At 37.7% G+C, this 26,377-nt stretch overlaps 1 protein-coding gene across 5 annotated transcripts in view; it reads right to left on the reverse strand.

Moving 5' to 3' along the window:
- Positions 1–18,169: 18,169 nt before the first annotated feature.
- Positions 18,170–26,377, reverse strand: part of UTRN (utrophin) — a 515,659-nt gene continuing 507,451 nt past the window's right edge. For all 5 annotated transcript variants that reach the window (XM_066373070.1, XM_066373071.1, XM_066373068.1 and 2 more), the window contains 2 exons: positions 21,768–21,790; positions 18,170–19,988 (listed from right to left, as the gene is read on the reverse strand). In XM_066373070.1, coding sequence (XP_066229167.1) covers positions 19,980–19,988; positions 21,768–21,790 — 32 coding nt within the window. In that variant the 3' untranslated portion in view covers positions 18,170–19,979. The remainder of the gene's footprint in view (positions 19,989–21,767; positions 21,791–26,377) is intronic.

A 26,377-nucleotide genomic window follows, 5' to 3' on the forward strand; every position in this document is an offset into this window, starting at 1 on the left:
TGATGAACCTTTAACTAGAATCACCAAGAAAAAGAGAGAGAGGACTCAACTAAATAAAATTAGAAATGAAAGTGGAGAAATAACAACTGACACAATAGAAATAAAAAATATTGTAAGAAAATACTATGAAGAACTGTATGCCAAAAAACTAGACAACTAGATGAAATAGACAAATTCCTTGAAACATACAATCTTCCAAAAATCAATCTGGAAGAATCAGAAAACCTAAACAGACCGATTACACCAAATGAGATAGAAACAGTTATCAAAAAACTCCCAAGAAAGAAGAGTCCAGGGCCTTATGGCTTCACAACTGAACTCTACCAAATATTCAAAGAAGAACTACCTCCTATCCTTCTCAAACTATTTCAAAAAATTCAAGAGGAAGGAAGACTTCTAAGCTCCTTTTATGAGGCAAGCATAATTCTGATTCCAAAACCAGGCAAAGACAACACAAAGAAAGAAAATTATAGGCTAATATCTCTGATGAATATAGATGCTAAAATCCTCAACAAAATATTAGCAAACCGGATCCAACAATATATGGAAAAAATCATACACCATGATCAAGTGGGATTTATTCTGGGGAGGCAAGGATGGTACAATATTTGTAAATCAATCAATGTGATTCATCACATAAACAAAAAGAAGGAGAAAAACCATATGATAATTTCAATAGATGCAGAAAAAGCATTTGATAAAATCCAGCACCCATTTATGATCAAAACTCTCAGCAAAGTGGGAATACAGGGAACATACCTCAACATGATAAAAGCCATCTATGAGAAACCCACAGCCAACATCATACTCAATGGGCAAAAATTAAAAGCAATACCCTTAACATTAGAAACAAGGCAGGGGTGCCCCCTCTCAACACTCTTATTTAACATAGTCCTGGAAGTCCTAGCCACAGCTGTCAGACAAGAAGAAGAAATAAAAGGCATTCAAGTTGGAAAAGAAGAAGTAAAACTATCATTATTTGCAGATGATATGATATTGTATATAGAAAACCCTAAAGTCTCAGTCAAAAAACTAGTGGACCTGATAAATGAATTCAGCAAAGTGGCATGATATAAAATTAATACTCAGAAATCAGAGGCATTTTTATACGCCAACAATGAACAGTCAGAAAGAGAAATTAAGGAAACAATCCCCTTCACTATTACAACCAAAAAAATAAAGTACCTAGGAGTAAACTTAACCAAGGAGACTAGACTTGTACTTGGAAAATTATAAAATATCGATAAAAGAAATCAAGGAAGATACAAACAAGTGGAAGCACATACCGTGCTCATGGTTAGGAAGAATAAACATCATTAAAATGTCTATATTACCCAAAGCAATCTATAAATTCAATGCAATACCAATTAAAATACCAATGACATACTTCAAAGATATAGATCACATATTCCAAAAATTTATATGGAACTAAAAAAGAACACAAATAGCCTCAGCAATCTTAAAAAAGAAGAATAAAGTGGGAGGTATCACACTTCCTGATATCAAGTTATACTACAAGGCCATTGTACTCAAAACAGCCTGGTACTGGCATAAGAACAGGCATATAGATCAATGGACCAGAACAGAGAACCCAGAAATAAACCCACAGCTCTATGGACAGCTGATATTTGACAAAGGAGGTAAGGAAATACAATGGAGTAAAGACAGCTTCTTTAACAAATGGTGTTGGGAAAATTGGACAGATACCTGCAAAAAAATAAAACTAGGTCACCAGCTTACACCACTCACAAAAATAAACTCAAAATGGATAAAAGACTTAAATGTAGGCCCTGAAACTATAAGCATCTTAGAAGAAAACATAGGCAGTAAGCTCTTCGACATCTCAGAGCAATATATTTGCTGATTTATCTCCACGGGGAAGTGAAATAAAAGACAGGATAAACAAATGGGACTGCATCTAACTAAAAAGCTTTTGCACAGCTAAAGACAATAAGAACAGAATAAAAAGACAAACTACACAATGGGAGAACATATTTGACAATACGTCTGATAAGGGGTTAATAACCAAAATTTATAAAGAACTTGTAAATCTCAACACCAGGAAGACAAACAATCCAATCAAAAAATGAGAAAAAGAAGTGAATAGACACTTCTCCAAAGAGGACATACAGATAGCCAATACATATATGAAAAAATGCTCAACATCACTAATCATTAGAGAAATGCAAATTCAAACCACAATGAGATATCACCTCACACCAGCCAGAATGGCGCTCATCAACAAAACAACACAGAATAAGTGCTGTTGAGGATGTGGAGAAAAGGGAACCCTCCTGCACTGCTGGTGGGAATGCAGACTGGTGCAGCCACTGTGGAAAACAATATGGAGATTCCTCAAAAAACTGAAAATCAAACTGCCTTTTGAGCCAGCTATCCCACTTTTTAGGAATATACCCCAAGAACACCATAGAACGGCTCCAAAAGGAGAAATGCACCCCCATGTTTGTGGCAGCATTGTTCACAATAGCGAAGATCTGGAAACAGCCCAAGTGTTCGTCAGAGGACGAGTGGATTAAAAAGCTTTGGTACATATATACTATGGAATACTACTCAGCTATTAGAAATGATGACATCAGATCATTTACAATAACATGGATGGACCTTGATAACATTATACAGAGTGAAATAAGTAAATCAGAAAAAACTAAGAACTATATGAATCCATACATAGATGGGACATAAAAATGAGACTCAGAGACATGAACAAGAATGTGATGGCAACGGGGGTAGGGGGGTAGGGGGAGGGGGGATGGGGTGAGGAAGGAGAGAGGGGGTGGGGTAGAGGGGAGGGGGTGAGGAAGGAGAGAGGGGGTGGGGGAGGGGAGGGACACAAAGAAAACCTGATAGAAAGTGACAGAAGACAATTTGACTTTGGGGGAGGGGTATACAGCACAATCAAATGTCAAAATAATCCGGAGATGTTTTCTCTCAACATATGTACCCTGATTTATCAATGTCATTGCATTAAATTTAATAATAATTAAAAAAAAAACAAAAACAAAAAACAAAAAAGAAATTATCTCATGATTTCCTGAGAAAAACACCTAGTTCTTGTTAATCACAGAGAAAATGGTTACCCCAGACTGAGAATTGATTGGATATGGAAGTCCTGTACTGCTCAGAGGGGACTTACTTTTAAAAATGCCTAAACAAGGAAGTTTCCTGTTCAAAGGATCACAGAGTATTCCTTGTTTAAAATTTAGAAAGATAAGAAAAACTCCTTCTTATTAAGAAAAAAAAAAAATTACTATCTCAGCATTAGAAATGACCATCTTTTCCTCCTATTTTTCTTGAGGATTACTGGTACATGGAGCCCAAGTAGGGATGATTCCAGACAACTGAACATTTTAACATTGTAACTTCTATGTGCAGGTTTTTCCTCAGAGAATTACATCCAACTCCTTTACCTTTGAGTATGTGCATGTTCGTATGTGTGTGTGTATTGTGTGTGAGAGAGAGAAATATTTACTAGTAGAATGGATATAGGGGTTTGCCCTTGCCCATTGGTTTTTAGCATTAGAGCATCGACTTGGCATGTGGAAGTCCCATGTTTGATTCTTGGTCAGGGCACACAGGAGAGGAGACCATCTGCTTCTCCACCTCTCCTCTTCCCCGTTCTCTCTCTCTCTCTTTCCTTTTCTCCTTCTCCTCCTGCAGTCAAAGGTCAATTGATTCAATTGCATCAGCATGGGGCATTGAGGATGGCGCCATTGAGCCTCCCCTCAGGCACTAAAAATAGCTCAGTTGTGAGCGAGGCCTCAGTTGGGCAGAGCATCAGCCCTAGACTGGGGTTGCAGGGTGGATCTCGGTTGGGGTGCATTCAGGAATCTACCTCTCTATCTTCTCTCCTCTAACTTGGAAAAGAAGGGAAAAAAAGAACGGATATAGGTCCACTCTCCATTAGAGAGAAGACCTGGGCCCCTAACGTGAAGTTTTAGACTTACTTCTTTCTTAGCTAACTACAAAGTAAACAGATACAGAATTTTCTTAAATTCTGTGCTCTTTGTGGATATCATAGAGATTGATTGGAAGATAATACTGAGCTGTAGTCTCTCTTGCTCTGAGTCTAGCTTCTTCCTTGTCTTGTCACTTAGCCCTTGCAGACCAGAACCCTCTGAAATGGACACCCCATCTCAAAGGAACGTGTGGTCCTCCCCTGCTTCTCTATGGTTTATATTATATTTCCCTTCCCTTCTACAGCTACCCTTCTTAAATGAGTTAATACAGATCATTTCTCATGACCTCCTTATTCAATTAGTCCCCCGTGATCTGCATATTTCTACTAAAAATGTACTCTCAAAGTTTCTAATGATCTCCTAATAAATTTTTATGTTCTTTCTTCATCTACAAGTTCCTTAAATGTATCAGACACCTATTCTTTTTTATCTACACTTTATCCTTCAAAAAAATAATGTATCCACATATTTTTTTTATTGTGAGTCCCTAGTCTTCACCTTGTTGCTTTTGCCTTAGTCTAAAATATTCAACTACATGGTTTTAACATCTTTGGGTCTCTCACTGATTTAGTGAGTTTTATAAATATACACATTTTGAAATGTGCTCTTTTTATATTTGCTATGAGACCCATAATTTTACCTTTTAAAAAGTGTTACAATTGTTTTCTAACTCTATTGGTCCTCAGAGACCTTTAAAAAACATTTGTAAACCATAATTTGTTAATATAGCCGAAACTCTCCCAGCCCCAGTTGACTTTCTGATTGGTTTCTTCTGTTCCTGTAGTCTTTGGGGCCCAAAATATTCAGAAGAAATGTGATGATCTGTGTTTCAGTGTAATTTGATTTGGCCCTGTAGTTGGGGCTCTTAAACTTGAACTTCTATTAGAATAATCTGTAAGGGCTGTTAAAGCAAGAATGTGGAACTCAACTCCAGAGTTTCAAGTCAGTAGTTCTACAGTGGGGACCAACAATTTGTACTTCTAACAAGTTGCCTGGTGAGGTTGATGCTGATGGTCCAGAGATAACAGTTTGAGAACCACAATCTGAAAGTAGGCAAATTTATTGACTGTATTGCTTAGAAGGGTCACCTAATAGTGCTCTGAAGATTCCACTCTATCAATAATACCTCTCATTCACCCATAATTTTTTTTTTTTTTTTACAGAGACAGAGTCAGAGAGAGGGATAGATAGGGACAGACAGTAACAAAGGGAGATGAGAGGCATCAATCATTAGTTTTTCGTTGCGACACCTTAGTTGTTCATTGGTTGCTTTCACATATGTGCCCTGACCATGGGCCTTCAGCAGACCAAGTAACCCCTTGTTCAAGCCAGCGACCTTGGGTCCAAGCTGGTGAGCTTTGCTCAAACCAGATGAGCCCGCGCTCAAACTGATGACCTTGGGGTCTTGAACCTGGGTTCTTGGCATCTCAGTCCGATGCTCTATCCACTGCGCCAACACCTGGTCAGGAACCCATAAATTTAACAAACACTTTTTTATTTGATTATATAGCTTAATAGTATTTCTCTTAACTATATTAGAACATAATTTTTACCCCTTTACTAAAATTCTTTATTTCTAAAAGTAAGTCAATCAAATTTGTGAATTGTGTTTTTAGCTTAAGTTGGTAAAATAAGACAACCTCCCTTACCCCCTACCCCACACATCACCCATGGCTAATAAAATACCTATTTCGCTTCTTAACCCTGGACATTAAGCTTCCTTCAATTCAAAATACAAAAATCACAATGTAATTTCAACAAACATTTTTATGATATGGAAGATAAAGGAATAGTGATGTGTTATTTAAATGATATTAATTTCATGTTCCTTGGTTGATTTTAATATCAATGTTGTTAAGTTTATAATTAATTTTTATTAATAGTATGACAATTTCATATGTCATCAACCTTGGGTGTTTGCATTGTGCATATATGTAATGCTTGAAATGAAGTGTAAAAATATATCTCCAAGATCTATACGTACACACACAGCTTACTGTTTATGTGATTTTACTGTTAGGCTGTTTTACTAACATAACTTTAGAATTTCACTCTCTTTATTAACATGATTTTACCCTTCCAAGAATCTCTTGCCCAGAAAGATGAAAGTTGTATATAAATAACCCCATTGCTAATTCTAGAAACTTCCCAAAACACCATTTACAAGAACTTCAAACTGTTCAACTCTTCAACAGATTACATCAAACATCTGTTTACTCCTCACAGCTCTTTCAAACCCTTGCCTTAAAACCCTTGCCTTGTTGTACTCACAAATTCTACGCTCTAAGACCATGGTATGTATCCAGTCCTTATCAGATACCTATATAGAAAGATCCACCTTAAATCAGACTCCAAAGCACATTTATATCACTATCCAAGACTCTACTGAACAATTTCTCTCTTATCATGATAAATATAAGCTCAGCTTTGTATTATCAATAGATTATTTTAGTGTTTTTATCAGGGACCCAGCATTTGACAATCTTGGGAGTTCCCACTAATATCCAATCTGGACCTCCTTACTGTGGTAGTCCAGAATCCTTGACTATCACATTGCTTTTCTGAGTCCCCGTGACCTCCTGTTCTGGGAACTTGTTAGAAATGCAAATTCTTATCCTGGCTCCATCCCCAAACCTACTCAGTTTAAAATTCTGGTGGTGAGCTTCAAAAATGCTAGAGTTTAACTTCTAGGAAAAAGGAACCCAGTTTAGGAATTCTTCATTATTTGCTCATATTTGAAAAAGAAAATATTATTGGTTCAAACTGCTTTAGTACAACTACTTGTGTCTAGCCGTCCTTGTCATTTTTGCTGTTAATAGAAAAGAGGACAAGCAGAATCCCAATGAGTTCTTCCATCAAAGTGGCCTTAGGAACTGAGAATGTCAGAAGGTTTATTATCAGAACTTACCCTTTGGACAAAACGCCCTGGTCACTTCCCAAACCCCATAAGAAATTTCCTCAGTCTTAATTTGTTTTGTCCATGGGAGTCTAGTTCTGGGAAGGATTTCTTCAAGCTTTTCGACCTTTTGTGGTTAATCAGAGATGACCTGACCATGATTAGGCTGGTGGGCTTGAGCCATGAGGTACACACACCACTCTTCTAACTATTCCTAGATTTCTATGGGTATGTCTCCATCCACATAGACATCTGCTTCCCCTCTGGGATGGATGTCTATTGCTCCAATTTTTTTACACTATAACACCAAACCATGAGCTTAGCTTTCTAAATGATATAATTCACTAAGAATAAAGTAAAATTACAGCAGTCAGTTTGGGGAAACTTTTGATATAATCAGAATTGTTTATTCAAGAGTCATCTTAGAACAAAAAAGAATATAATTTCAAACATCCAATGGTCTGCAAATTTGATTGGTATAAGAAAGAGTCTAAAAAATTCAGATTGTTTCCTTAAAAAATTTTTTTTTGCTTAAGAAAATTCTCAACCAAAGCAAAAGAAACAGTGAGAAATGTAAAATTATCTCCCGTTTTGAATTCCTCAAATCACAAGATGAACCTAATAGCCATTATTCTATTACTTCTTTCCCACCATACTATACATATTAATCTCCCTCTACTGTCTCTCTGTGGCACTCTCCCTTCCTGCCTGGCTGGCTGGCTGGAAACCCCCCAGACTCAATTAACCCTTAAAATTAAACTGCCTTCAGAACAAGAAAAACGTCTTATGGTTGGTTTTAATCCCAGGTCTCACTGTGAACTGAGAGCCATTGTCAAATTGTTTCTAAACACTATGTAAGATAGAAATTTGTAGGAGAATATAGGATAGTTTTAGAAACCAATAATCCAAGACTTCTAGATTTATAGTAATTAATAAAATATTAGTGGAAACTGAGATGGAGAAAATGAAGAGAATAAGACAAAATGGAAAGATCTCAAAAGTTACTGAAGTATCCTAATTACATAAGAATTGAGAGGGGTTTAGAAAAGCTGGAAATGTTGAGCACAGTCTTTGATGGCTAACCCCAAAGACATGCTTAAACAAATAGACTGGACTGAAATACAGTCTTGTAGGCAATGCACGGATGAGTTCATCTGATCCTTCAAGAAAAGGATCTTTCTACCTATAGGCAAAATTCAAAAATAGATGCTGAGGCTAATATGACCCCAGCTTTTTCCTCACTTTTTTTTTGTCTGGAGTCTTAAGGCAGAAAGAAGGATTTAATATGAAAGCAAAACCTAGGATGGGAATTAGCCCAATTATCAAGCTATCAGTACCTTGCTAAACATTTTGAAGAATACTCGGAACAAAATTAGAATAAAACAAAGTAATAAATCTCCCTGACATGGGTTTTGATACTGACTTTTTGGATACAATACCTTAAACAGAAGCAACACAATAAAAAAATAAATAAATAAACAAGTGGGGACTACATCAAACTGAAAAGCTATGGCACCATGAAGGAAACCGTCAACAAAGTGAAAAGACAACCAACAAATGGGAAAAATATTTGCAAGCCATGTATCTGACAACGGGTTAATATTAAAAAAAAAAAGTGAAGAACTCATACAAAATAGCAAAAAGCAAATTAACCCAATTTAAAATATAGGCAAAGAATCTAAATAGACATTAAAAAAAAAAAGATATATTAAGGACGAAGAGTTTGCATGAAAACACACTCAACATCACTAGTCATGAGGCAAATGCAAATTAAAACCACAATGAGATTATCTTCTCATGCCTGTTAGAATGCTATCATCAAAAAAGACCAGGGATAACAAATGCTGGCGAGGATATGGAAGAAAGAAAGCCTTTGTGCACTGTTGGTGGGAATGTAAATTAGTAGACATTATGGAAATCAGTATGAACTTTTTTTTTAAATATTAAAAATAAATATGATCCAGCAATTTCACTTCTAGGAATATGTCCAAAGAAAACAAAAACACTAACAAAAAGATATCTGCACCCTACTGTTCCCAGCAGCATCTTTTACAATAGCCAAGACCTGGAAACAACAGAAGTGCCAGTCGATGGGTAAATAGATAAAGAAGCCATAATAGATCCAGGTGGGGCCAAAGTAGGTTCACAGTGGTAAGGACATGAAACAGAGTTTATTCTTGTCTTATTATTTTTATATTATTTTTCATATGAACACCTGTAAACCTACTTCTGCTCCACCCCATGTACACAAACACACCTACCTACCACATGGTATATGGTGGTATGTATATATGGTGTGTATGTCTATATGTGTACAATAAAACATTATTTTCCATTTTAAAAAAAACAAGAAAATTCTATCATTGCTACAACATGGATGGACCTTGAAGGCATTATGCTAAGTGAAATATGTCAGACACAGAAAGATAAATACTGTATGATCCTTCTTATACAGGGGTAGGCAAAAGTAGGTTTACAGCTATAATACAACTAAATAATACAATAATTAATAAATAATAATATAAGACTAAACTCTTGTGTTTCACATACTCACAGTGGGTAATCTAAAACAAATAAAACTCCAAACCTATAGAAAAATAGATCGTCTTCTTGTGGTTACCAGAGGTGAAAGGTGGGGGCAGGAGAAATTAAAGGGAGATCGTGAAAAGGTAAAAACTTCCAATTATAAAATAAATAAGTATGAGGAGTGTAATGTACAACATGATGACGATGCCCAGGACTGTGGTATGATATAGGAAAGCAAGTTAAGAGAGTAAATCTTAGGAGATCTCATCACAGGGAAAAAATTTTTTTCTTTCTTTTTATTGAATCTGTGTGAGAAGAAGAATGTTAGCTGAATGCATTATGACAATCACTTCACAATATCTGTAAATCAAACGATCACACTGTACACCACAAACTTATACAATAATGCATGTCAATTATTTTTCAATAAAACTGGAAAAAAAAGAGCGAGACTCAGGATAAATGTATGATTTTATAGAAATCAAAAACGAAAACAAAACAAAAAATAGCCAGAGGCTCCCAGCCAGCCATTCTGTTTGGACAATGACAATCTCTTGATGAAGACACAAGTAGATACTATAAACAGAAATTCATTGGAAAATGAATTATCTTGTGTTAGCCAAGAAACTACAGAAACAATATAAAGTGAATAATCTGTAAAGGTGAGCCAAGGGGAAACAGCCCCCTATTTCCCGTTATAACCTTAAACTATCAAGGAGATACTTCTCTAACTGGTAAAAGGAAATCTTGTGAATTTTTTAGTGATACGAATCCTGCAATATGCACCTGAAATTCTACCACAGTTATACACCTCGCTTTGAGAGTGAAGAGTGAACAATTTTAGAATATATTAAAACAGAACACAGAACTGTTAAAATACTTAGGAGGTGAGTATCTCTAATAATCTTTAGACACCCCCTGTGTCCCAATTTGTAATTGTTGCTCTTAACCAAGAAAAATGTTTTCCTCAATAATGAACACACACACCTGCTAACTTCATAGGGCAGGGTCTACTGTACAAATTAAATTGTCAGGTTAATAGTTCCTTTTCTTGAAACCCCGGAGGGCCCCCTATTCATCATAATGGCAGAGCTAATTTGGACTGTGACTTACCAACGTCCATGTATCTAAATCAAGCCCACACTGTAGATCTCAAGGAGGCACCAGACCTCTCGTGCACAAAATACTTTGATACAAGTCGACGGGAGCTGGGCCCATCAATGTTGAGATCGTCCAGTTTAAAAGTCAACTCAAACTTGTACAATATAACCAGATGACAACCAATATTTAAAAGTCTAATAGAGAAAGGATCCATCATACCTTGTAGTGTTCCTTAAAACATTCAGATCATCCCTGTCAATAACCCAGGGAATAGGGTGTATATATTTGTCCAGGACATGGGATAGTTATTCCTGGCTTCCCTGTTGTACCCAAGTGCTATTTTCTTTTTGGTGGCTCCTGAGGCTACAATTTTACAGTAGTAAATCCATGTTCTGCTAGTTTTAGTGTCCTTTCAGGTCAAAATAATCAATACCTATTTACCTTCTCCTGGAAAAACCAACAATGTCCCTGGACTGCTACAGCAGGAAAGTAGTACTGAAGCACCCTCCTATTTTCCACAAGTCTCCCACCACAACCACAAGGACCTAAACTTCCTTGGGATTGCATTCTTATTCAATATGTGGACGATCCTTTCGTTGTGCTCCTGCAATGTGGTGAACTCTAAGATCGATTTTATCTGCTTACTGTTTTAGCTCAGAAAGAGTGTAAGTTTTCCAAAAAGAATTTATAATTTTTCCAAAGTTTATTACCCAAAACGTGACATCCCAAGAAGGTAAGTTCCTTTCTCTTAACAGACTTAATCTTTCAAAACTTTCCCAGGCCTGTCCCGGCATGACGGTGAAGAGGATTGCTGGATCTCACTGGCTACCACAGGTCCCAGCTTTTCTGAATCTCCCCATCACTGCATGACTCAGCCAAATTCTCAGTAACCAACCTCTTCTCCAAGAAGCTAAGGACAAGCACTCCTTTTATGAGTTAAACATACTGCCCACTCTTGGCCTCCTCAAGTATCATAAGCTTGTCTATTTTATATGGAATATCACCGATTTGAAGAAGCCCTGGGTATTCTGACTCAACTTCTTGTGAATCATCAGAGACCAATAGATTACTCAGTTTCTCTGCTTAACCAGTAGCAAAAGCCTACCAATCTCGTTAAGGCAACTAATCACAGCAGTTAACCAGTGGAGGCTCTGCTGACTGGGTACTTAGGGTCTCCTTTAAACCTGACAGTCGCTCATGTTGCACATTCTTTGTTGCTCACAGAGAATAAACAAATCACTGCAAGTAGAATCCTAGGAAACCCTATTCTTCCCTCCCTTATTTATTTCTATTCATTGTCAGGCTTTGAATCCTGCTTCTCTTCCTCCACTCTCTTTAAGAAGGCAGTGCCAATAACTGTCCGTTTGCAAACTATCTAGCATATCTTGGGTAAACTGGCTAGAAAATGACTTTAGAAAATCAAGACCATTTTGTTTGTTGTGAGGATAAACCTTAAGGCTGAAGCAGGAAAATATTAAGTGGTCAGAATAGAGTTGCTCTAAAAGTAATAAGGACCTCTCAAGGGGAACAGGTGATGTTTCAGAGGAAGAACGTTGTGATTACCTCCCTCCGGACCTCTCTGCTAGCTAAAATATTGCCAGCCAGACCCAGAATGCAAAGGAAGAAATTATAAATTTCCAGACTTTTGCTAATCATCCCATATTTGGGTGGGTGGTGGGATCTACTTTCTTGGTTTAGTTTGGTTCCTGGCTGAGAAATGGTCTGCAAACTCTCATTATAAACCTTCTCTTACTGTTTGTCTGGGTTACAGTGTTCAGATCTGTGATCTCCACAGTTTTGCACACTCTACGTAGCTGCTGTCACATCTACTGATCCAACCAGTGATTATTCCACAAAAATCACAGGAAAACCAGGCACAGCAGCTAAAACAAGCACCCTGTAAATATTATACATGACGGAGATGCCTCAAATTGTGGTAAAATTATGGCTAAGCCTAGAGACAGGCTTAGAACCAAGAGCATCCAAACTCACTTACTTTGGTCCATGTGGCCATGACTGTAGAAGTCCACTGTCCTCACCAACATACCTTTGCTGGTATTCTATCTTCATCATCATAGTTTTATTATAACTTCATTGTTCGTTCCAGGAACCTCCTGAAAAATCCATGGATGTGTACGTGAAACTTCAGTTCTTCAACAGACATAATCAAAGAGGTGTTTAACCCCCATTCTTCAAAATCCTCACCTCAGAACGTTCACCTTGTGATGCTTACCAGCCCTCAACTGTTACATCACGCCCCTCTTCTGAAATCCTCGTTAAGCCCTTTCTCTTGGAGATGCCACAAAATCTCTGTCAGGTAGAGCTCTCCTTATGCTTTTACAAATACACCCAGCTCTGTCTTCTCAACAGGTGTCTCTGGTGCTAGAGAAAGCAGCAGGTACATTTAATAAAGGTTCCTGAACATGACCTGCAACACTTCATATTCAGGGGTCCTTGGAAGGACCTCATCAAACTCCAGGGGATTCTGAAGAAGGTGATTCAAGGACAATTTACTGCTGTAATCTCCAGCTGTGCTTAATCTTATGAAAACCAGTTAAGATGAAGTCAACTAAATAATTAGTCTTTGAGGCTAGGCCAGTTGCTGTGGCACATACTCTTATCCTTATAATTTATGGATTTGGTTCTAAACTCTTCCAGCTCCAGAACTTTACTTAAACAATCTATCTCTAAATATAAAATCTAAAAGTATTGATACTTAATAACAAATCTCAAGAAGAGTCATTCATATTTGTAGTGCACAGTCCACTTACTTCTATCTAGGACTCCTCTGTTGGTAATAAAATGTGGGAAATAAATTTAATAGCCAGTGCTAATTTACTCAATACACTAAAAGAATAGATTTAGGAAATAATGCAGCCTGACCTGTGGTGGTGCAGTGGATAAAGCATCAACCTGGAAATGCTGAGGTCGCTGGTTCGAAACCCTGGGCTTGCCAAATCAAAGCACATATGGGGTGGATGCTTCCTGCTCCTCTCCCTCCTTCTCTCTCTCTCTAAAAATCAATAAATAAAATTGAAAAGAAAACAGAAAGAAAGAAAATTCTACCAAAAGAAAATAATGCAAACAAATTATGACAATCTAAAGCTGCCATTTTCAACATTTTTCAACTCAGGGCACACATGAACTAATTACTAAAATTCTGTGGTACAAAAAAATATATATATATATTTCTGGTCTGGCAAAAAAAATGGTATAGTTTCAATTGACTTACAAAAAATAATAATAGTATTTACCTTACCTACACTTTTGGCTCCAAGTGACTGTTTAAAAAATCAGATGCCTATCCTTGTTTAGAAAGATTTCTAGTACCATGAAGCAATCAGATTCAACCTTATTACATGATGCAACCAATAACATGCAACACTATTACCAAGAATTAATCAATCAGATGCAACCTTATTACGTGATGCAACCAATAAGATTCAACCTTATTATATGACCTATGGTTCAAGAGAGAGCATTCACCCCAAAGAGCCATTGTTGTGTTCGCTATTGTCATTTCTTTTTATTTGTCAATCTAAGAGAGAAGAGGTCAATGGTACTAAATAGTCAGATACTGTCTGCTTTTGAAAAAAAATTACTCATTGATTTTAGAAGAGAGAGGAAGAGAGAGAAAGAGAGAGAGAGAAAAAAACATTGGTTTTGCTGTTTCACTTACATATGTACTTATTGGTTGATTCTTCTAAGAGCCTGACCGGGGCTAGAACCCACAACCTTGGCATATTGGGACAACATTCTAACCAATTTAGCTACCTGGCCAGGACAGTATTTTTTTTAAGTTTTTTTTTTTACAGCACACCCATCAAAAATTGTTACTAGTCTAGAGCATTAATTTTCAACCATTTTCATTTCATGGCATGCTTAAAGTAATTAAATTCTGTGGCACACCAAAATATATCTTTTTTTGCTGATCTGACAAATAGGTATAATTTTGATTCATTCACACCATATGGTTAGTGTTGTGGTGGCTGAGGACAAACTGTCTTGATTCTGACCTATGTTTTAGCATATCTCTTTAATGATACCAAGATACTGATTGGCACACAAGATTACTTTCCATTTTAAAACCTCGAATTAAGACTGGTTATTTTTACTATTGACTTGCCATTCTTTTTCTAGACTTCATGGGTTCACCACCTATATATATTTGCAATATCAAAGCCTATGCCATTATTCAATATCCAAAGTGTACACTGCAGGATATTAATAGATAAGAGGCAAAAAGTTCTGTGGCTTCTTGCTTTAGAAATACAGTGACATACAGTTATGCATGTTGCTTTACTTCAGGATTTCTCAAAGCTTTTAATATATGCATGTGTGTTGTCAGTCTCCAAGGGCAATAGAGCATGCAGTGTTTCTCAAAACTATTCAACCAGGGAATTCTTTTATTGGGGAAATAGCAATACATCCACCGCATTTTAAGTGATCACCATAATATCTCCTTAGAACTCCTAACCTCACCAATAAGCACACTGAAACATCACAGTGAAATTTGGGGGATGGTTCTGTATAGGTGATGGTTAATTCCATATATTATTTGAACTGTATTCCTATATTTGGATACAGATCTTGTGGGGATGTAGAGTGCACAACATATTCTTTTAGGGATCTATTAATCCTCCTTCCAGCTTCATTACTGTTGCTGTCCCCAATCGCGCATCGTTGGACTCAACCATCAGGTTAGCACATCTCTTCTCATCCTCCACTGGCAGGGATTGTTCCCTTAGTCTGTTTTCAGCAACAAGCAGTGCCTTGCACATCCCAGGGACTTGCAGATTTTGTTGTGCAGGCAGTTAAAGCCAGTAAATGTCAAATCAGGGCAGGATTTTGATCCATGCTTTAACTTACAACTCCCTAGTTAATCCTAAAACCCTGTTTTTAATTTTTGAAATTCCTCATCGATAGCTTTGGGATCTGGTGTCCAGCATGCATTTTGTTTGTGCTAAGCGACATCTTCTATTAGGTTTCATTGACAACAGAAGAGAACAGGATTCAGAAGGATCTTGTGGGGCAGGGGGTGGGCTTTTCAAACTATCTTCACAGACATCCTGAGCAGTGTGGGCGGTTGTCCAGTTTCCCACGAGGTAAATATGGCTCAGGGGAGTTCGAGTATAATGAATAAGATTGTTCTAGGTATTCATGGGGTCACTCAGGTCAGATGTACACGAGAATGATTTAGTTCTTTCCAAAAGTTTTATAATGTCATTTCACAAGAAAAAAATAATTGATTTGAGTAAAAATCAATATTTTAAGACTTCTGAGAAATGGTCTAAAAAAAGTAGTATTAGGAACTAATTGTAATTGCATACCATAGCAGTCTGAAAACTCTTCTCATTTAATTACAAATTCAACATTAGTATTTTCTGGACTGAAGACAGAGCGAGGCTGAGGGCAAATTGTTAATTAACTTTTCTTTTTCTTTCTATATTTTTTTCTTTTTTAAAACTATGGAACGCTTCATGTGTGCATTCAAAATTCAAAAATTAAGCTGTCTTCAGAAGAATACGTGAAACCAAGCATACACAGCAAGGATTCTAAAACGCGAAAACCATGTCACCAATTGGAATGCCTTCAAAACGAAAGATTAGTAACAAGTGGGTAAGTTTATACCAAGTGCAAATAAATAGAATATTTCTAAACAAATACTTGGCAGGGACACAGTATCACACATGCCTGCTCGGTTGGTCAAAGTAAAATACCTATTTATCATGTGTTCTTTCAGCTAAAAATTAATAATTCAGTTTGAACAAATTTGATCCAAGTCATTTATAACAACATTCCCTTTATTCCATTTCTCATTGAGGTGTTTTTCTTATTTTTATTTTTCCTAATTTTATTATCAGTCTTGATGTCTTCTCCCTCTCATAGGATTTTGGACAGGCACATGCTGTTTCCCTAGCTGTGTTTTCTTTCTGAAATTGGAATTTTAATCTGGGATGAAGAGACTGATCTTCTTGACCTTTGTTTTAAGAGATGGTCTTGTAAGAAGGCTACTTCCTTCCCATTCCATTGAGGCAGTGAATATGATGTCCAAGACATGGATGTTTTAATAATCTGGCCCAAGTCCTCTCTTTGGCCAACCTCCAGTTTATATGAGGAAACCTAAGGGGCCCTCCTTGAAGCTATACCCTGTGTCTTGTGTTCCTGTCAAGTGTCTCACAAAAGAAGTGGAGTCTATTCCCCATACTTAGCCTTTCAATTTGCTTGGACCAACAGGATTCAGTAGAAGTGACAGTGCGTCAGTTCTCAGCAAAGGCCCATTTGCATGCCTGCACATTTGCCATTGCATGAGAACGTACCCCGTTAGCTTGCTACAGATGACAGAACCCAGCCGAGCTGCCTCAGTCATGCGTCTAGCCATCCCACGTCACTCACCAGTCGGTCAACCCAGACCTGAGCCAGTACAGCTGGATCACAGAGGGCCCTAACCAAATCGGCTGATTCTTGTATCCCATGAGCTAAATCAATGCTTGTAACTGAAGTTTTATGGCTACCATGCAAGCTGCATTATGTGGCAATAGAAACCTATTCTCACAGGCGGTTGGATGTAATGAGATTGCGATTGGCTTCAGGCTTCAACCACCAAGCTCACTCTTGTCATTTAACTGACCTCACATAAACTCAAGCTGATACTCTGTCAATGAAGTGATTGGACCCTACTTACAGAGTGAGGTGGTGCGGTTAGTGGTGTTTTTTCACTTAATTCTCAATTAATGAATTAAAAACTTGGTCTACTGATAGTGCTGAATGGTGGTGGGGAACTAGCCAAGAACAAACTACATTCTTTAAAATATATATATATGATCTCAATGATAGAAATAACAAGTTAAAGACTTACTATAAAAACCAAATGTTTCCATTTGTTCTCATTTTCATTTTTAAATTTCTACTCAGTAGGTTGCTAGAAACCAATAATTATCTCCTTAGGAATGCGATGTGAATATGATGGGTTAGACAGGATGTTTAAAATGCATGCTCATTAGAATGTATCAATTTTCTTGATTTTAACCAATTATATGTTTTGGGATTTTTTTTATTTCATAGAGAGCTTTTACCTTTAGAATCAAGTAATATAAGTCTTAACACCATTTCCCAGAGGATAGCTTCAGAAATAGATTAAACTTACTACCAGAGTGGTTAAAATCCAGTGCACATATAAAAAGCACATTATTTAAGAGTCTGAGACCAAAGTAGATTTGAAAAGGTAATCACTTAAGTTATTAAAACAAAAGCTCAATAGGTTCAGGTATGTTCTTAACATCCAAAATTATTTTTTGTCTATTAATAAAGCCTTCCATCTGTAAGGGAAGTTGAGAATTACATACATAAGAGAGAAGAGAGAAACACAGAGAAAGAAAGAGAGAGAGGCAATAAGAGCAACACAGAATATATCAGTGTGTATGAGAAACTGCAGGAAAATATGTGGCCTTATCAGGGCACGGGCTCTCTTTATATTTTATTTTCATAAATGTGCATTCAAACCTCAGATTCTATCAGTGAACACAGCTGAGGAATATCAAAGTCATTTTGTGTTAAAATTACTTTTATTCAGGATGAAAAATACAACACGTAACCCCGAAGATGATAGTCTCTGATTAGTTCTTTACCACATATTTCAAAAGAACTGCATACTTATTTCCCCTTGCTGTTACTGCAATATATTTCTTTTTATTTATTCATATTTAGAAGGTTACAATGTAGTGTTTTGTGTAGTTTTTCCTTAATAGCAGATAGAGGACGTGTTGCACACAATCACAGGCAGAAAGAAAATTAATACATAACTTTTCAAAGAACCAGAAAGACACCAAATCTACAACTTGTAGTTCAGAGTTCAGGGAACTTTTTTTCTTTAAATAGGTGCTTTTCTTGGGTACGATGTAGCCTGATAAAAGCTCTAGGTTTTGCAGACGTAGCAGAGTAAAGCTATTTCCAACACGATGGATGAAGACGGGTCTGAGGTAGAAAGGTGGTCATGGCTTTCCTCTTGTATAAAACAATTTTCTTCTTCTCAAAATATCTATGCTGCAAATAGACACCCTTGCCCCCCAACCCACCCAACCTATTCTAAAAGAATAGGAATTTCTAACTGTAAGCCTCCTTCTGGCCAGATCCCAGTTAAAGAGAACCCAAAGTTTAAACGTCCTGACATTTTAAAAGCACATGTGCTTGAATCAAAACACATTATTTTAACTTTTTTTTTTTTTTTTTGGTTTCTCTACATTTGGTCATTACAGAACATGTTTACACTGAATGATTTGAATGTAAATCAGAAGCTGAACCAAATGCCTAATTGAGCACACTCAAAGTTCTGCAGGGCACCACCAGCTAAGCATTCATTTCATCCTTCTGCAGAAGCGGTGACGCAGCTTTTGCTAAAACTGTCTTCCCAAATGTACTTGGATTACAGAAGGATAACAAAATATCTGTTTATTCACCTAAAAGGTAAAATGAGACATGCACTAACTTTGGGAGTTTCAACCAAAAACAATAATGTGTTCTGGCTTTCCAATGGGGTAAATGTCTGCTGTGTATGGAAGGGTGAAAGTCAAGATCTGGGAACTAGCAAAGGCTATACACCAAGTGTTGTTTCTGAGCCAAAATGAAAATATGCTTAAATGGGCAACTATGGGTACAACGATCTGTGTGATTATAATCCTGCTTTAAGTCCCCTCAATCATATAAACTGGGACATGAAATAAATAAAGAAATCAAGAGGTACTCATATAGAGCAGGAAAATAAAATGTAGGAAAAAAGATCCCAGTGGAAATGCCAGTTAGGCCCACAGGATTTTTATTCTGGTTATCTAAGTGGTTGCTGAAAAAAAGTAAGAGTGTGGTGTCAAATAAAGTTAAACAATATATGCAGCGCTGTAGCCTAATCCAGATACATATAACGTAATTGACTGAAATAGATGAACTTGTTAATTGGCCAAATCATGAAAACAAATATAGGAAATCTATTTGGTCAAGTGGCAGAGGAGTTATAAATAACCAAAACATAGTAAAAGAGCTGAAGAACTAAATGTAGTTATTGTACAAAGTTAATATAAAGGAATGTGAAATGTAAAACTGTCTTCTGATTCTCACGCAATTTTTGTCATGGTTATTACAAAGAAGGTATCACGTTAGAAAGCCCCCACCCACTCTCCCAATGCCGTCTACACAGTATACAAATCAGTGACAAATGTATTACCATTTCCAAATACCACTCTGTTCATTCATTTACAGTTGCATAGAAAGGGAAGGAGAAAACAATAATATACGATTATTATAAAAACCAAAATATCCTTTTCCCTTTGGATAGTCAGTGTTTCACCCTTCAGTAGAATACACAGTCCGCGCTCAACAGCATGTATCAAGGAGCCATGGAGCTGCTGATTAAATGGAGCTTGGAATTGGCATTTGCTGGAAAGGGCAATACTGAAAGCCAGGAAATGCTTGTTGGCTAGATGAACACTTCACATTGCCTGCGGGAAGGAAAAACAGCACTGTCAGAACAACATTTACATAAAACCATGACAGGTAGCAGGTGCTTGTCAACCCTTCACAGAAATAAAAGTGCTTATTTCAGAAAGAAAAAATCTCTATTTTTCAGTGTTCAGAGGGGACCCTGTACTCCCGTGACTTTGGCTCCCTGAGCTGAGGCCCTTCCTTCCCGTCCTGAATGCACCTAGCCTGCTCTGTATCTCTGTCTGGGGGGCTCTTCTCTTGCCCAGGCTGGAAAGCAAGTTTTGGGAGAAGTTTCAGTGTTTCAGAAAGATCCATAAACAAGTTCATGGAAGCAAATGCTCTCCAAAGATCTGTGGTCTTGTGGCACATTATTACTAGAGTATCTGATACGGAAAATAGCGAAAGATGTAATAAGACTGTGGCTTCCAACATTCATCAGTAAATTTTTAAATGAAAAATCAAGACTCCCTCCCACCCCCAAAGTAACAAAACCACCTTTGCGTACTGCTCTAGTCACTGTTTTTAAGTCACTGTTCTGTGATAGCTGTCCTAAGAAGATATCTGGGAGAACAGTGGTCAGCCAAATCTCTCCAGGCTAATTCCCCACAGCACGGATGAGGCTGTTAGCAAGCTATTACAACACAAAGGACCCAGTGTGGGCATTTGGGGCATCTGGGAGAACTGGCTTGGGAGGGGTTCTCCTCCCCAGACTGAGAAACTGTTGTACCGAATCAACTAATGTCAAGCAAGTTTACTTTTCTTTACATGGGGAATAAATTAGTGCTAAAACGAACTGTGGCTAATCTGCTTACTTGAAGTTGTAATCAACACATGAACCAATCGACCCGAACACGTACAGGAACTTGAAGTCTTATATCCCAACTTGTGTATCTTTGCAGTTTGAACTCTGCGGAGGCTGACAGCACTGGGCTGCTCCTTGGACTCCGAATGAATAGCCGCTCTGTGCTGTCTGATTTCTGTTGGTAGGTCACCCCAAAGCTTTTGTTCCACTAGCCTGAACCAGAACTGGGACGCTGACAAATGCCTAATCATGTCATCCACTGATCTCATCTCCCGGCCCCACTTGCTGACCACTGAGTCAGGTGACCATTGAGAGTCCAGTTGCCCCCACCAATCAGAAAATGAATAATGTAAGTTGTGGTCTTGTTTCCCCTAGCAACCCATGTCTTTGATCATCAGCTCCTAGCAACTTTTGCCTTTAAAAACCTTGCCCATCGCCTCCACTTTGGAACACGCCTTTGGTTCATACTGAGGGCAATATCCCTGATTTGCAAGTCATGCATGAAAAAAACTTTTGATTTCGGCTGGAATTTTTATTTTTATTTATTTATTTATTTTATTTTATTTATTTATTTTTTGTATTTTTCTGAAGCTGGAAACGGGGATAGACAGTCAAGACTCCCACATGCGCCCGACCAGGATCCACCTGGCATGCCCACCACGGGGCGACGCTCTGCCCACCAGGGGGTGATGCTCTGCCCCTACGGGGCGTCGCTCTGTCGCGACCAGAGCCACTCCAGCGCCTGGGGCAGAGGCCAAGGAGCCATCCCCAGCGCCCGGGCCATCTTTGCTCCAATGGAGCCTCGCTGCGGGAGGGGAAGAGAGAGAGAGAGGAAGGAGAGGGGAAGGGGTGGAGAAGCAGATGGGAGCCTCTCCTGTGTGCCCTGGCCGGGAATCGAACCCAGGACTTCTGCACGCCAGGCCGACGCTCTACCACTGAGCCAACCGGCGAGGGCCTCGGCTGGAATTTTTAAAACAAAACCATGAACCCTTACCTGTGGCCTGCTGGGGAGATTTGCTGAAAGAGAAAACAAAAGAAATAAATTGAAAGTGTTGCCATTGTTTGACTGGTTCCCCCTCCACTCAGGCATGCAAAGGTGTGTCGCTCTCAGCAAGTTAAATGAATGCTAATAAGAAAATAAGTAACAGGTATTTTTTTTTTTTTTGGCTAGATGCTTTAGCAAGGGGGCTAGTGTTTCATAGCTCATGTGCTTTAAGATATGCAAGTTCCAGCAAAACCCACAAGCATATGCTAGCTCTGTCAAAAAGTACACCCTAAAGCATTCAGTGAGTACTTAGTTTTGCAAAATATCTCAAAATTTGCCACTGAAATCTTGGTTTACATATCAGAACAGAGCAAATTCTGTATATTTTGCTGAACAATACCAATTCCGATCAAGAAGTCATTAGGAACATGAAGGTGCGTGAGTCTCTCATTTCTGCCACCCCAGGCTCGCCCTTGCCCCAAAGGCTAGGCGGATGGTGGACGTGTTTGCACCAAGGAAAGGGCTGGCCTAACTCTCGGCAGTCTTCTAGGGACTTGGGCTAATCACTGGGACTGAGACGGCCCCAGGTAAGAGCATTGAGAAGTCAGAATATGGTGTCGAATGCACTTTTACATCTGATTTGCAGCTCAATTCCTTCCTGCTTACCGAGGGCAGCAACAGCGACAGCACCTGCTCTGGTGGGCACTGTGAGGGCGGGTGCCAACATCCCTCCTCTCTAAGGCCTTCATCTCTCCTTCACCGACAAACCTCATAATTATCCTCTCACACTCAACCCTGCTGGGGACGGGTGCCCCGCCTCTCCAATGACAGCAACATCTGTTCTGGGCCAAGTAAGAATCATCCCATATCATCTAGCTTGCTTCCCTCCTTCCCACTCTCAGCTTTCTGTGCTTGGGAAACAACAAAACATTTCCGTGGCCACACAGTGAGTGCCAGTAGCTTTGCGGGGGGGGGGGGGGGGGAGCAAATGAGAAGGAAGACTGTCTTATGATGCCTGGAGGGAGAGAGGGAGCCCCAGGAGCAGCTGGGGGAGAATCAGGCTAACACCAGCCTTGTCCTAACAGCTGTGTAAGGCACAACAGGACACAGACGAGTGGACCTCCTCACACACGTGAGCCACATGTAAGGGGCAGCTTAGCTGCATTAGAAAGTATAACATGTGGGGAAGTTAGGCTGCTCCTCTAAGTAGCAGATAACCAAATCCCAACAGAAATCTAATCCATTTTCCTCCAAACCAACACTTAAAACCCTATAGCTTTCTTTCAAATAATAGGCTAAGGGTACTCGTCTAAAAAATCATAAAAATTATTTTTAAATCAGAAAATCATTGTATTTTTATGGGTTCTGAGGTTTTGATATGCGTCACTTGAGCTTAATCAACATAGAAAATTAACAGTGAAAATATGACTTTAGATAAAAACAGTTTTAAAAGCGTTTGTTGTCTTAAAAGCAAAAACTAGTCGGCTTACTACTAGTATCCTCTATATTTAGTTGACATAAATGAAAAAAAAAACTGAGAAAACATTTTACACTCAAAAAAAGTTCTATAAGTCAGTGGACATTTTAGTATGTATGTTGGTTGATAAGCAATCCAATTAAATTTCCTTCATTAACTCCTTGTCAGAAAGAGATGAAAATACCTGCCTCTTTTCTCTGAAACTTACATAAATAATTAAAACAGACTTTAAAAGATCGTAATTCAAGGATGCTATCAGGGCCAACTGGGATATTAATTCAAGACAAAGGAATTATAAAGTGTTATATTCAACAATATATAGATACAATAAAAAAGGCAATTTATGCAATTAGGATTTATGAATGCAGTTTCATTTTAATTCCAAGATTGCCAGGAGTAGAAATTTACTTGTGACCATGCTAATTTTTAATCCACAAAAGATCAAAAGTCAAGATTAACATGCAGATTAATTCATTGTATGCTAGTAATAGCAATTTAAAATTTCTCATTAGTTACAAGGGCTCATGAGATTGGCTTGGCATTGTAAGGGTGCCAAGCCGATTTGGTTAGAAAAACTCTCTAAAGGTGGTCAGTAAGCTTTGGGAATTTGAAGGCTTATTAAAATATTTGCTAGCTGAACAATTAAAAGGGACAACACAGCAAATGAATCTTACAGAACCTTCTGAGTACTATCTGGGGAAACTTCAACAACTTAACCTTCTTAGTGGGAAAATGTAATCATCATCTTTCCATCCATCCATTCATCCATTCATCCATTCATCCATCCATCCATCCATCCATTCATCCACCCATCCATTCATCCACCCATCCATCATCCATTCAATTCAGAAGCATGTATTGGAGGTACTCATTTCTATTCTTCATCAATTTTTAAAAGGCTTAATAACTTTAGTCAGAATTTTAAAAAATATGTATCAATTTAAAAAATTAGTCAATTATGCTTTTAGTTTTATATATAGCTATCGCTATCTTGGAAATTTTTATATCATCAAAGCAAAATATAGAATATAAATACCATGAAGAGCAAACTAAATCCAAACTAATAGCAGAAACCACAAATAATAAGATCTAAATTTCAAAGGATTCTAAAGTACACTGTCATTTCTTACTTGGAATGCACTTGAGCTCTTCAAAACAACAATAACACATGACTAGTAATGCTTATTCACAGAAAACTATACATATTAAAAATATTTGTGATGTACAAACTTAAGATTATGAGGACATGGGGCCAGTGTCTCAGTAGTTAATCTCAGAACTCTGTATCCCGCCCTCACAACACAGAATTATACAGGTGGAGAAAGCATCAATGCAAATATTATTTATTTTTCATTACATGCTCTTCTAAATTATGATAAAGGTCAGTCTTTAACAATATCAAGAGAGAAGAATATACTGTGTGAAAATGAAGAGTAATTGCTTTAGAAAATTAAATGTTTTAAAGGATACATTATGTATTTTTAGTATATTTTTAATATGGAAATCATATATTTATATCTACTTGTAAAGCAAATATTTAAACATTTCCCATCCTAGCTCTCACTGAAAGCTGACTTATAATTGAAAATGTCCATCTCAACATTTAAATAAAAACTTCTAATTGGCTTTGATTTACAGAATTTATTGTTAATTAGTTATTAATGTATTTGGGTTTAAGCTGACCTAAAAAGTAATTTCATTTAGAAATTTAATTTTGAAATTCTAGCTTATAAAGACTATGATGAGGTTTTATCAAGTCATTAAGGAACATACAACTCAGAACCCAATTCTCTAAAAAAATTCAACCTTGAAGTGTAATTAATATGAAAGATTTAATCTGCTCCTCTTTAATGGCAGTTACAAAGCCTAGAAGAAAAGCAACAATCTGACAGCCTGTGGACTTAATACTCTGTAAGTCTCTCCAGGGCCAAAACGTAAGAGAGAGAGAGAGAGAGAGAGAGAGAGAGAGTGTGTGTGCGTGTGCGTGTGTGTGTTTGTTTTTAGGGTGTGAGTGAGGGGACTGACATAGAGTAAAAGATTCAGCAAACCTTAAGAAGCAGAACTACAAATAATAACCTGGAAGATGATACACTCCTAAATCTAAATATATTTATGTGCTGTAGAAACTGTAATATGTCCTTTAGGGAAATACTTCTAAAAATTCAGAGATGACTATATTTCAAATAGCTGTCTCCCCTTCCTGCTAATGATGAATTCTGTAAATGGGAAAGTCGTGTAAATCAAAAGACACTATTTAAATGAAGTCAATACATCATGTTTATCTAGACTCCTGATAATGTCTTTTTCCTCATCTAGGATAATATTTTCTAAGAGAGGAAGAAAAAGTGTAAAATGAGAGGCTGTTAATATATAATAAATGATAGTATATATACATACTAAAGTCTTAGTTTAATGGCCACCTGGATGTAAAAATCAATTATAATTTATAAAACTTATAAATAATCTATTAATATTCTTTTATAAGATTATTAAAAATGCAAATTGTGGCATTAGATAGCGTGTATTCATATACAGGTCAACTGTTCCCATGTGAGTCGTGGAAGTGTTTTTGGTGAGAGCTCAGCAGAACCTTCAAGGGAGCAAGATGCTGAAGACAAAACGCTTGGAAGAAAATCAATGAAAAAGAGTCATTAATAAGTCCCTCTGGGAATTGGACTGCTTTTATTTGGTTATTACTAAGAGGAAAATCTGAAAATAATCCCCTACTGTGCATGAATCTGATGACATCAGAGATCAACATCTGGAGAGAGAATGACATCAGGAACGGCTATTTTCATGCCTTGTTTGGTATGCCCCTAAAAGGTTTTGTTTTTTTTTAAATAACACACGTTTCTCACTATGGCTCACACCGAAGAGGATAATTTCTTCTTAAAACCAGACTTCCTTTATTGGCCTGCTGCTATCGCTCGTAGGCATGCTGAAGACCTCCGAGAGCAGGACTGCCGTCCCTGCTCCCAGGGCGGCGGTGGGATCTGGGTTAAGCTCCGTGTGCTTTGCTGACATACAGAATGTCTGATTTATTTTTATCCTTTTTTTTTTTTTTTTTTGTATTTTTCCGAAGCTGGAAACGGGGAGAGACAGTCAGACAGACTCCCGCATGCGCCCGACCGGGATCCACCAG

Source organism: Saccopteryx leptura, chromosome 3 (assembly GCF_036850995.1).
Source record: "Saccopteryx leptura isolate mSacLep1 chromosome 3, mSacLep1_pri_phased_curated, whole genome shotgun sequence".
NCBI lineage: Eukaryota > Metazoa > Chordata > Mammalia > Chiroptera > Emballonuridae > Saccopteryx > Saccopteryx leptura.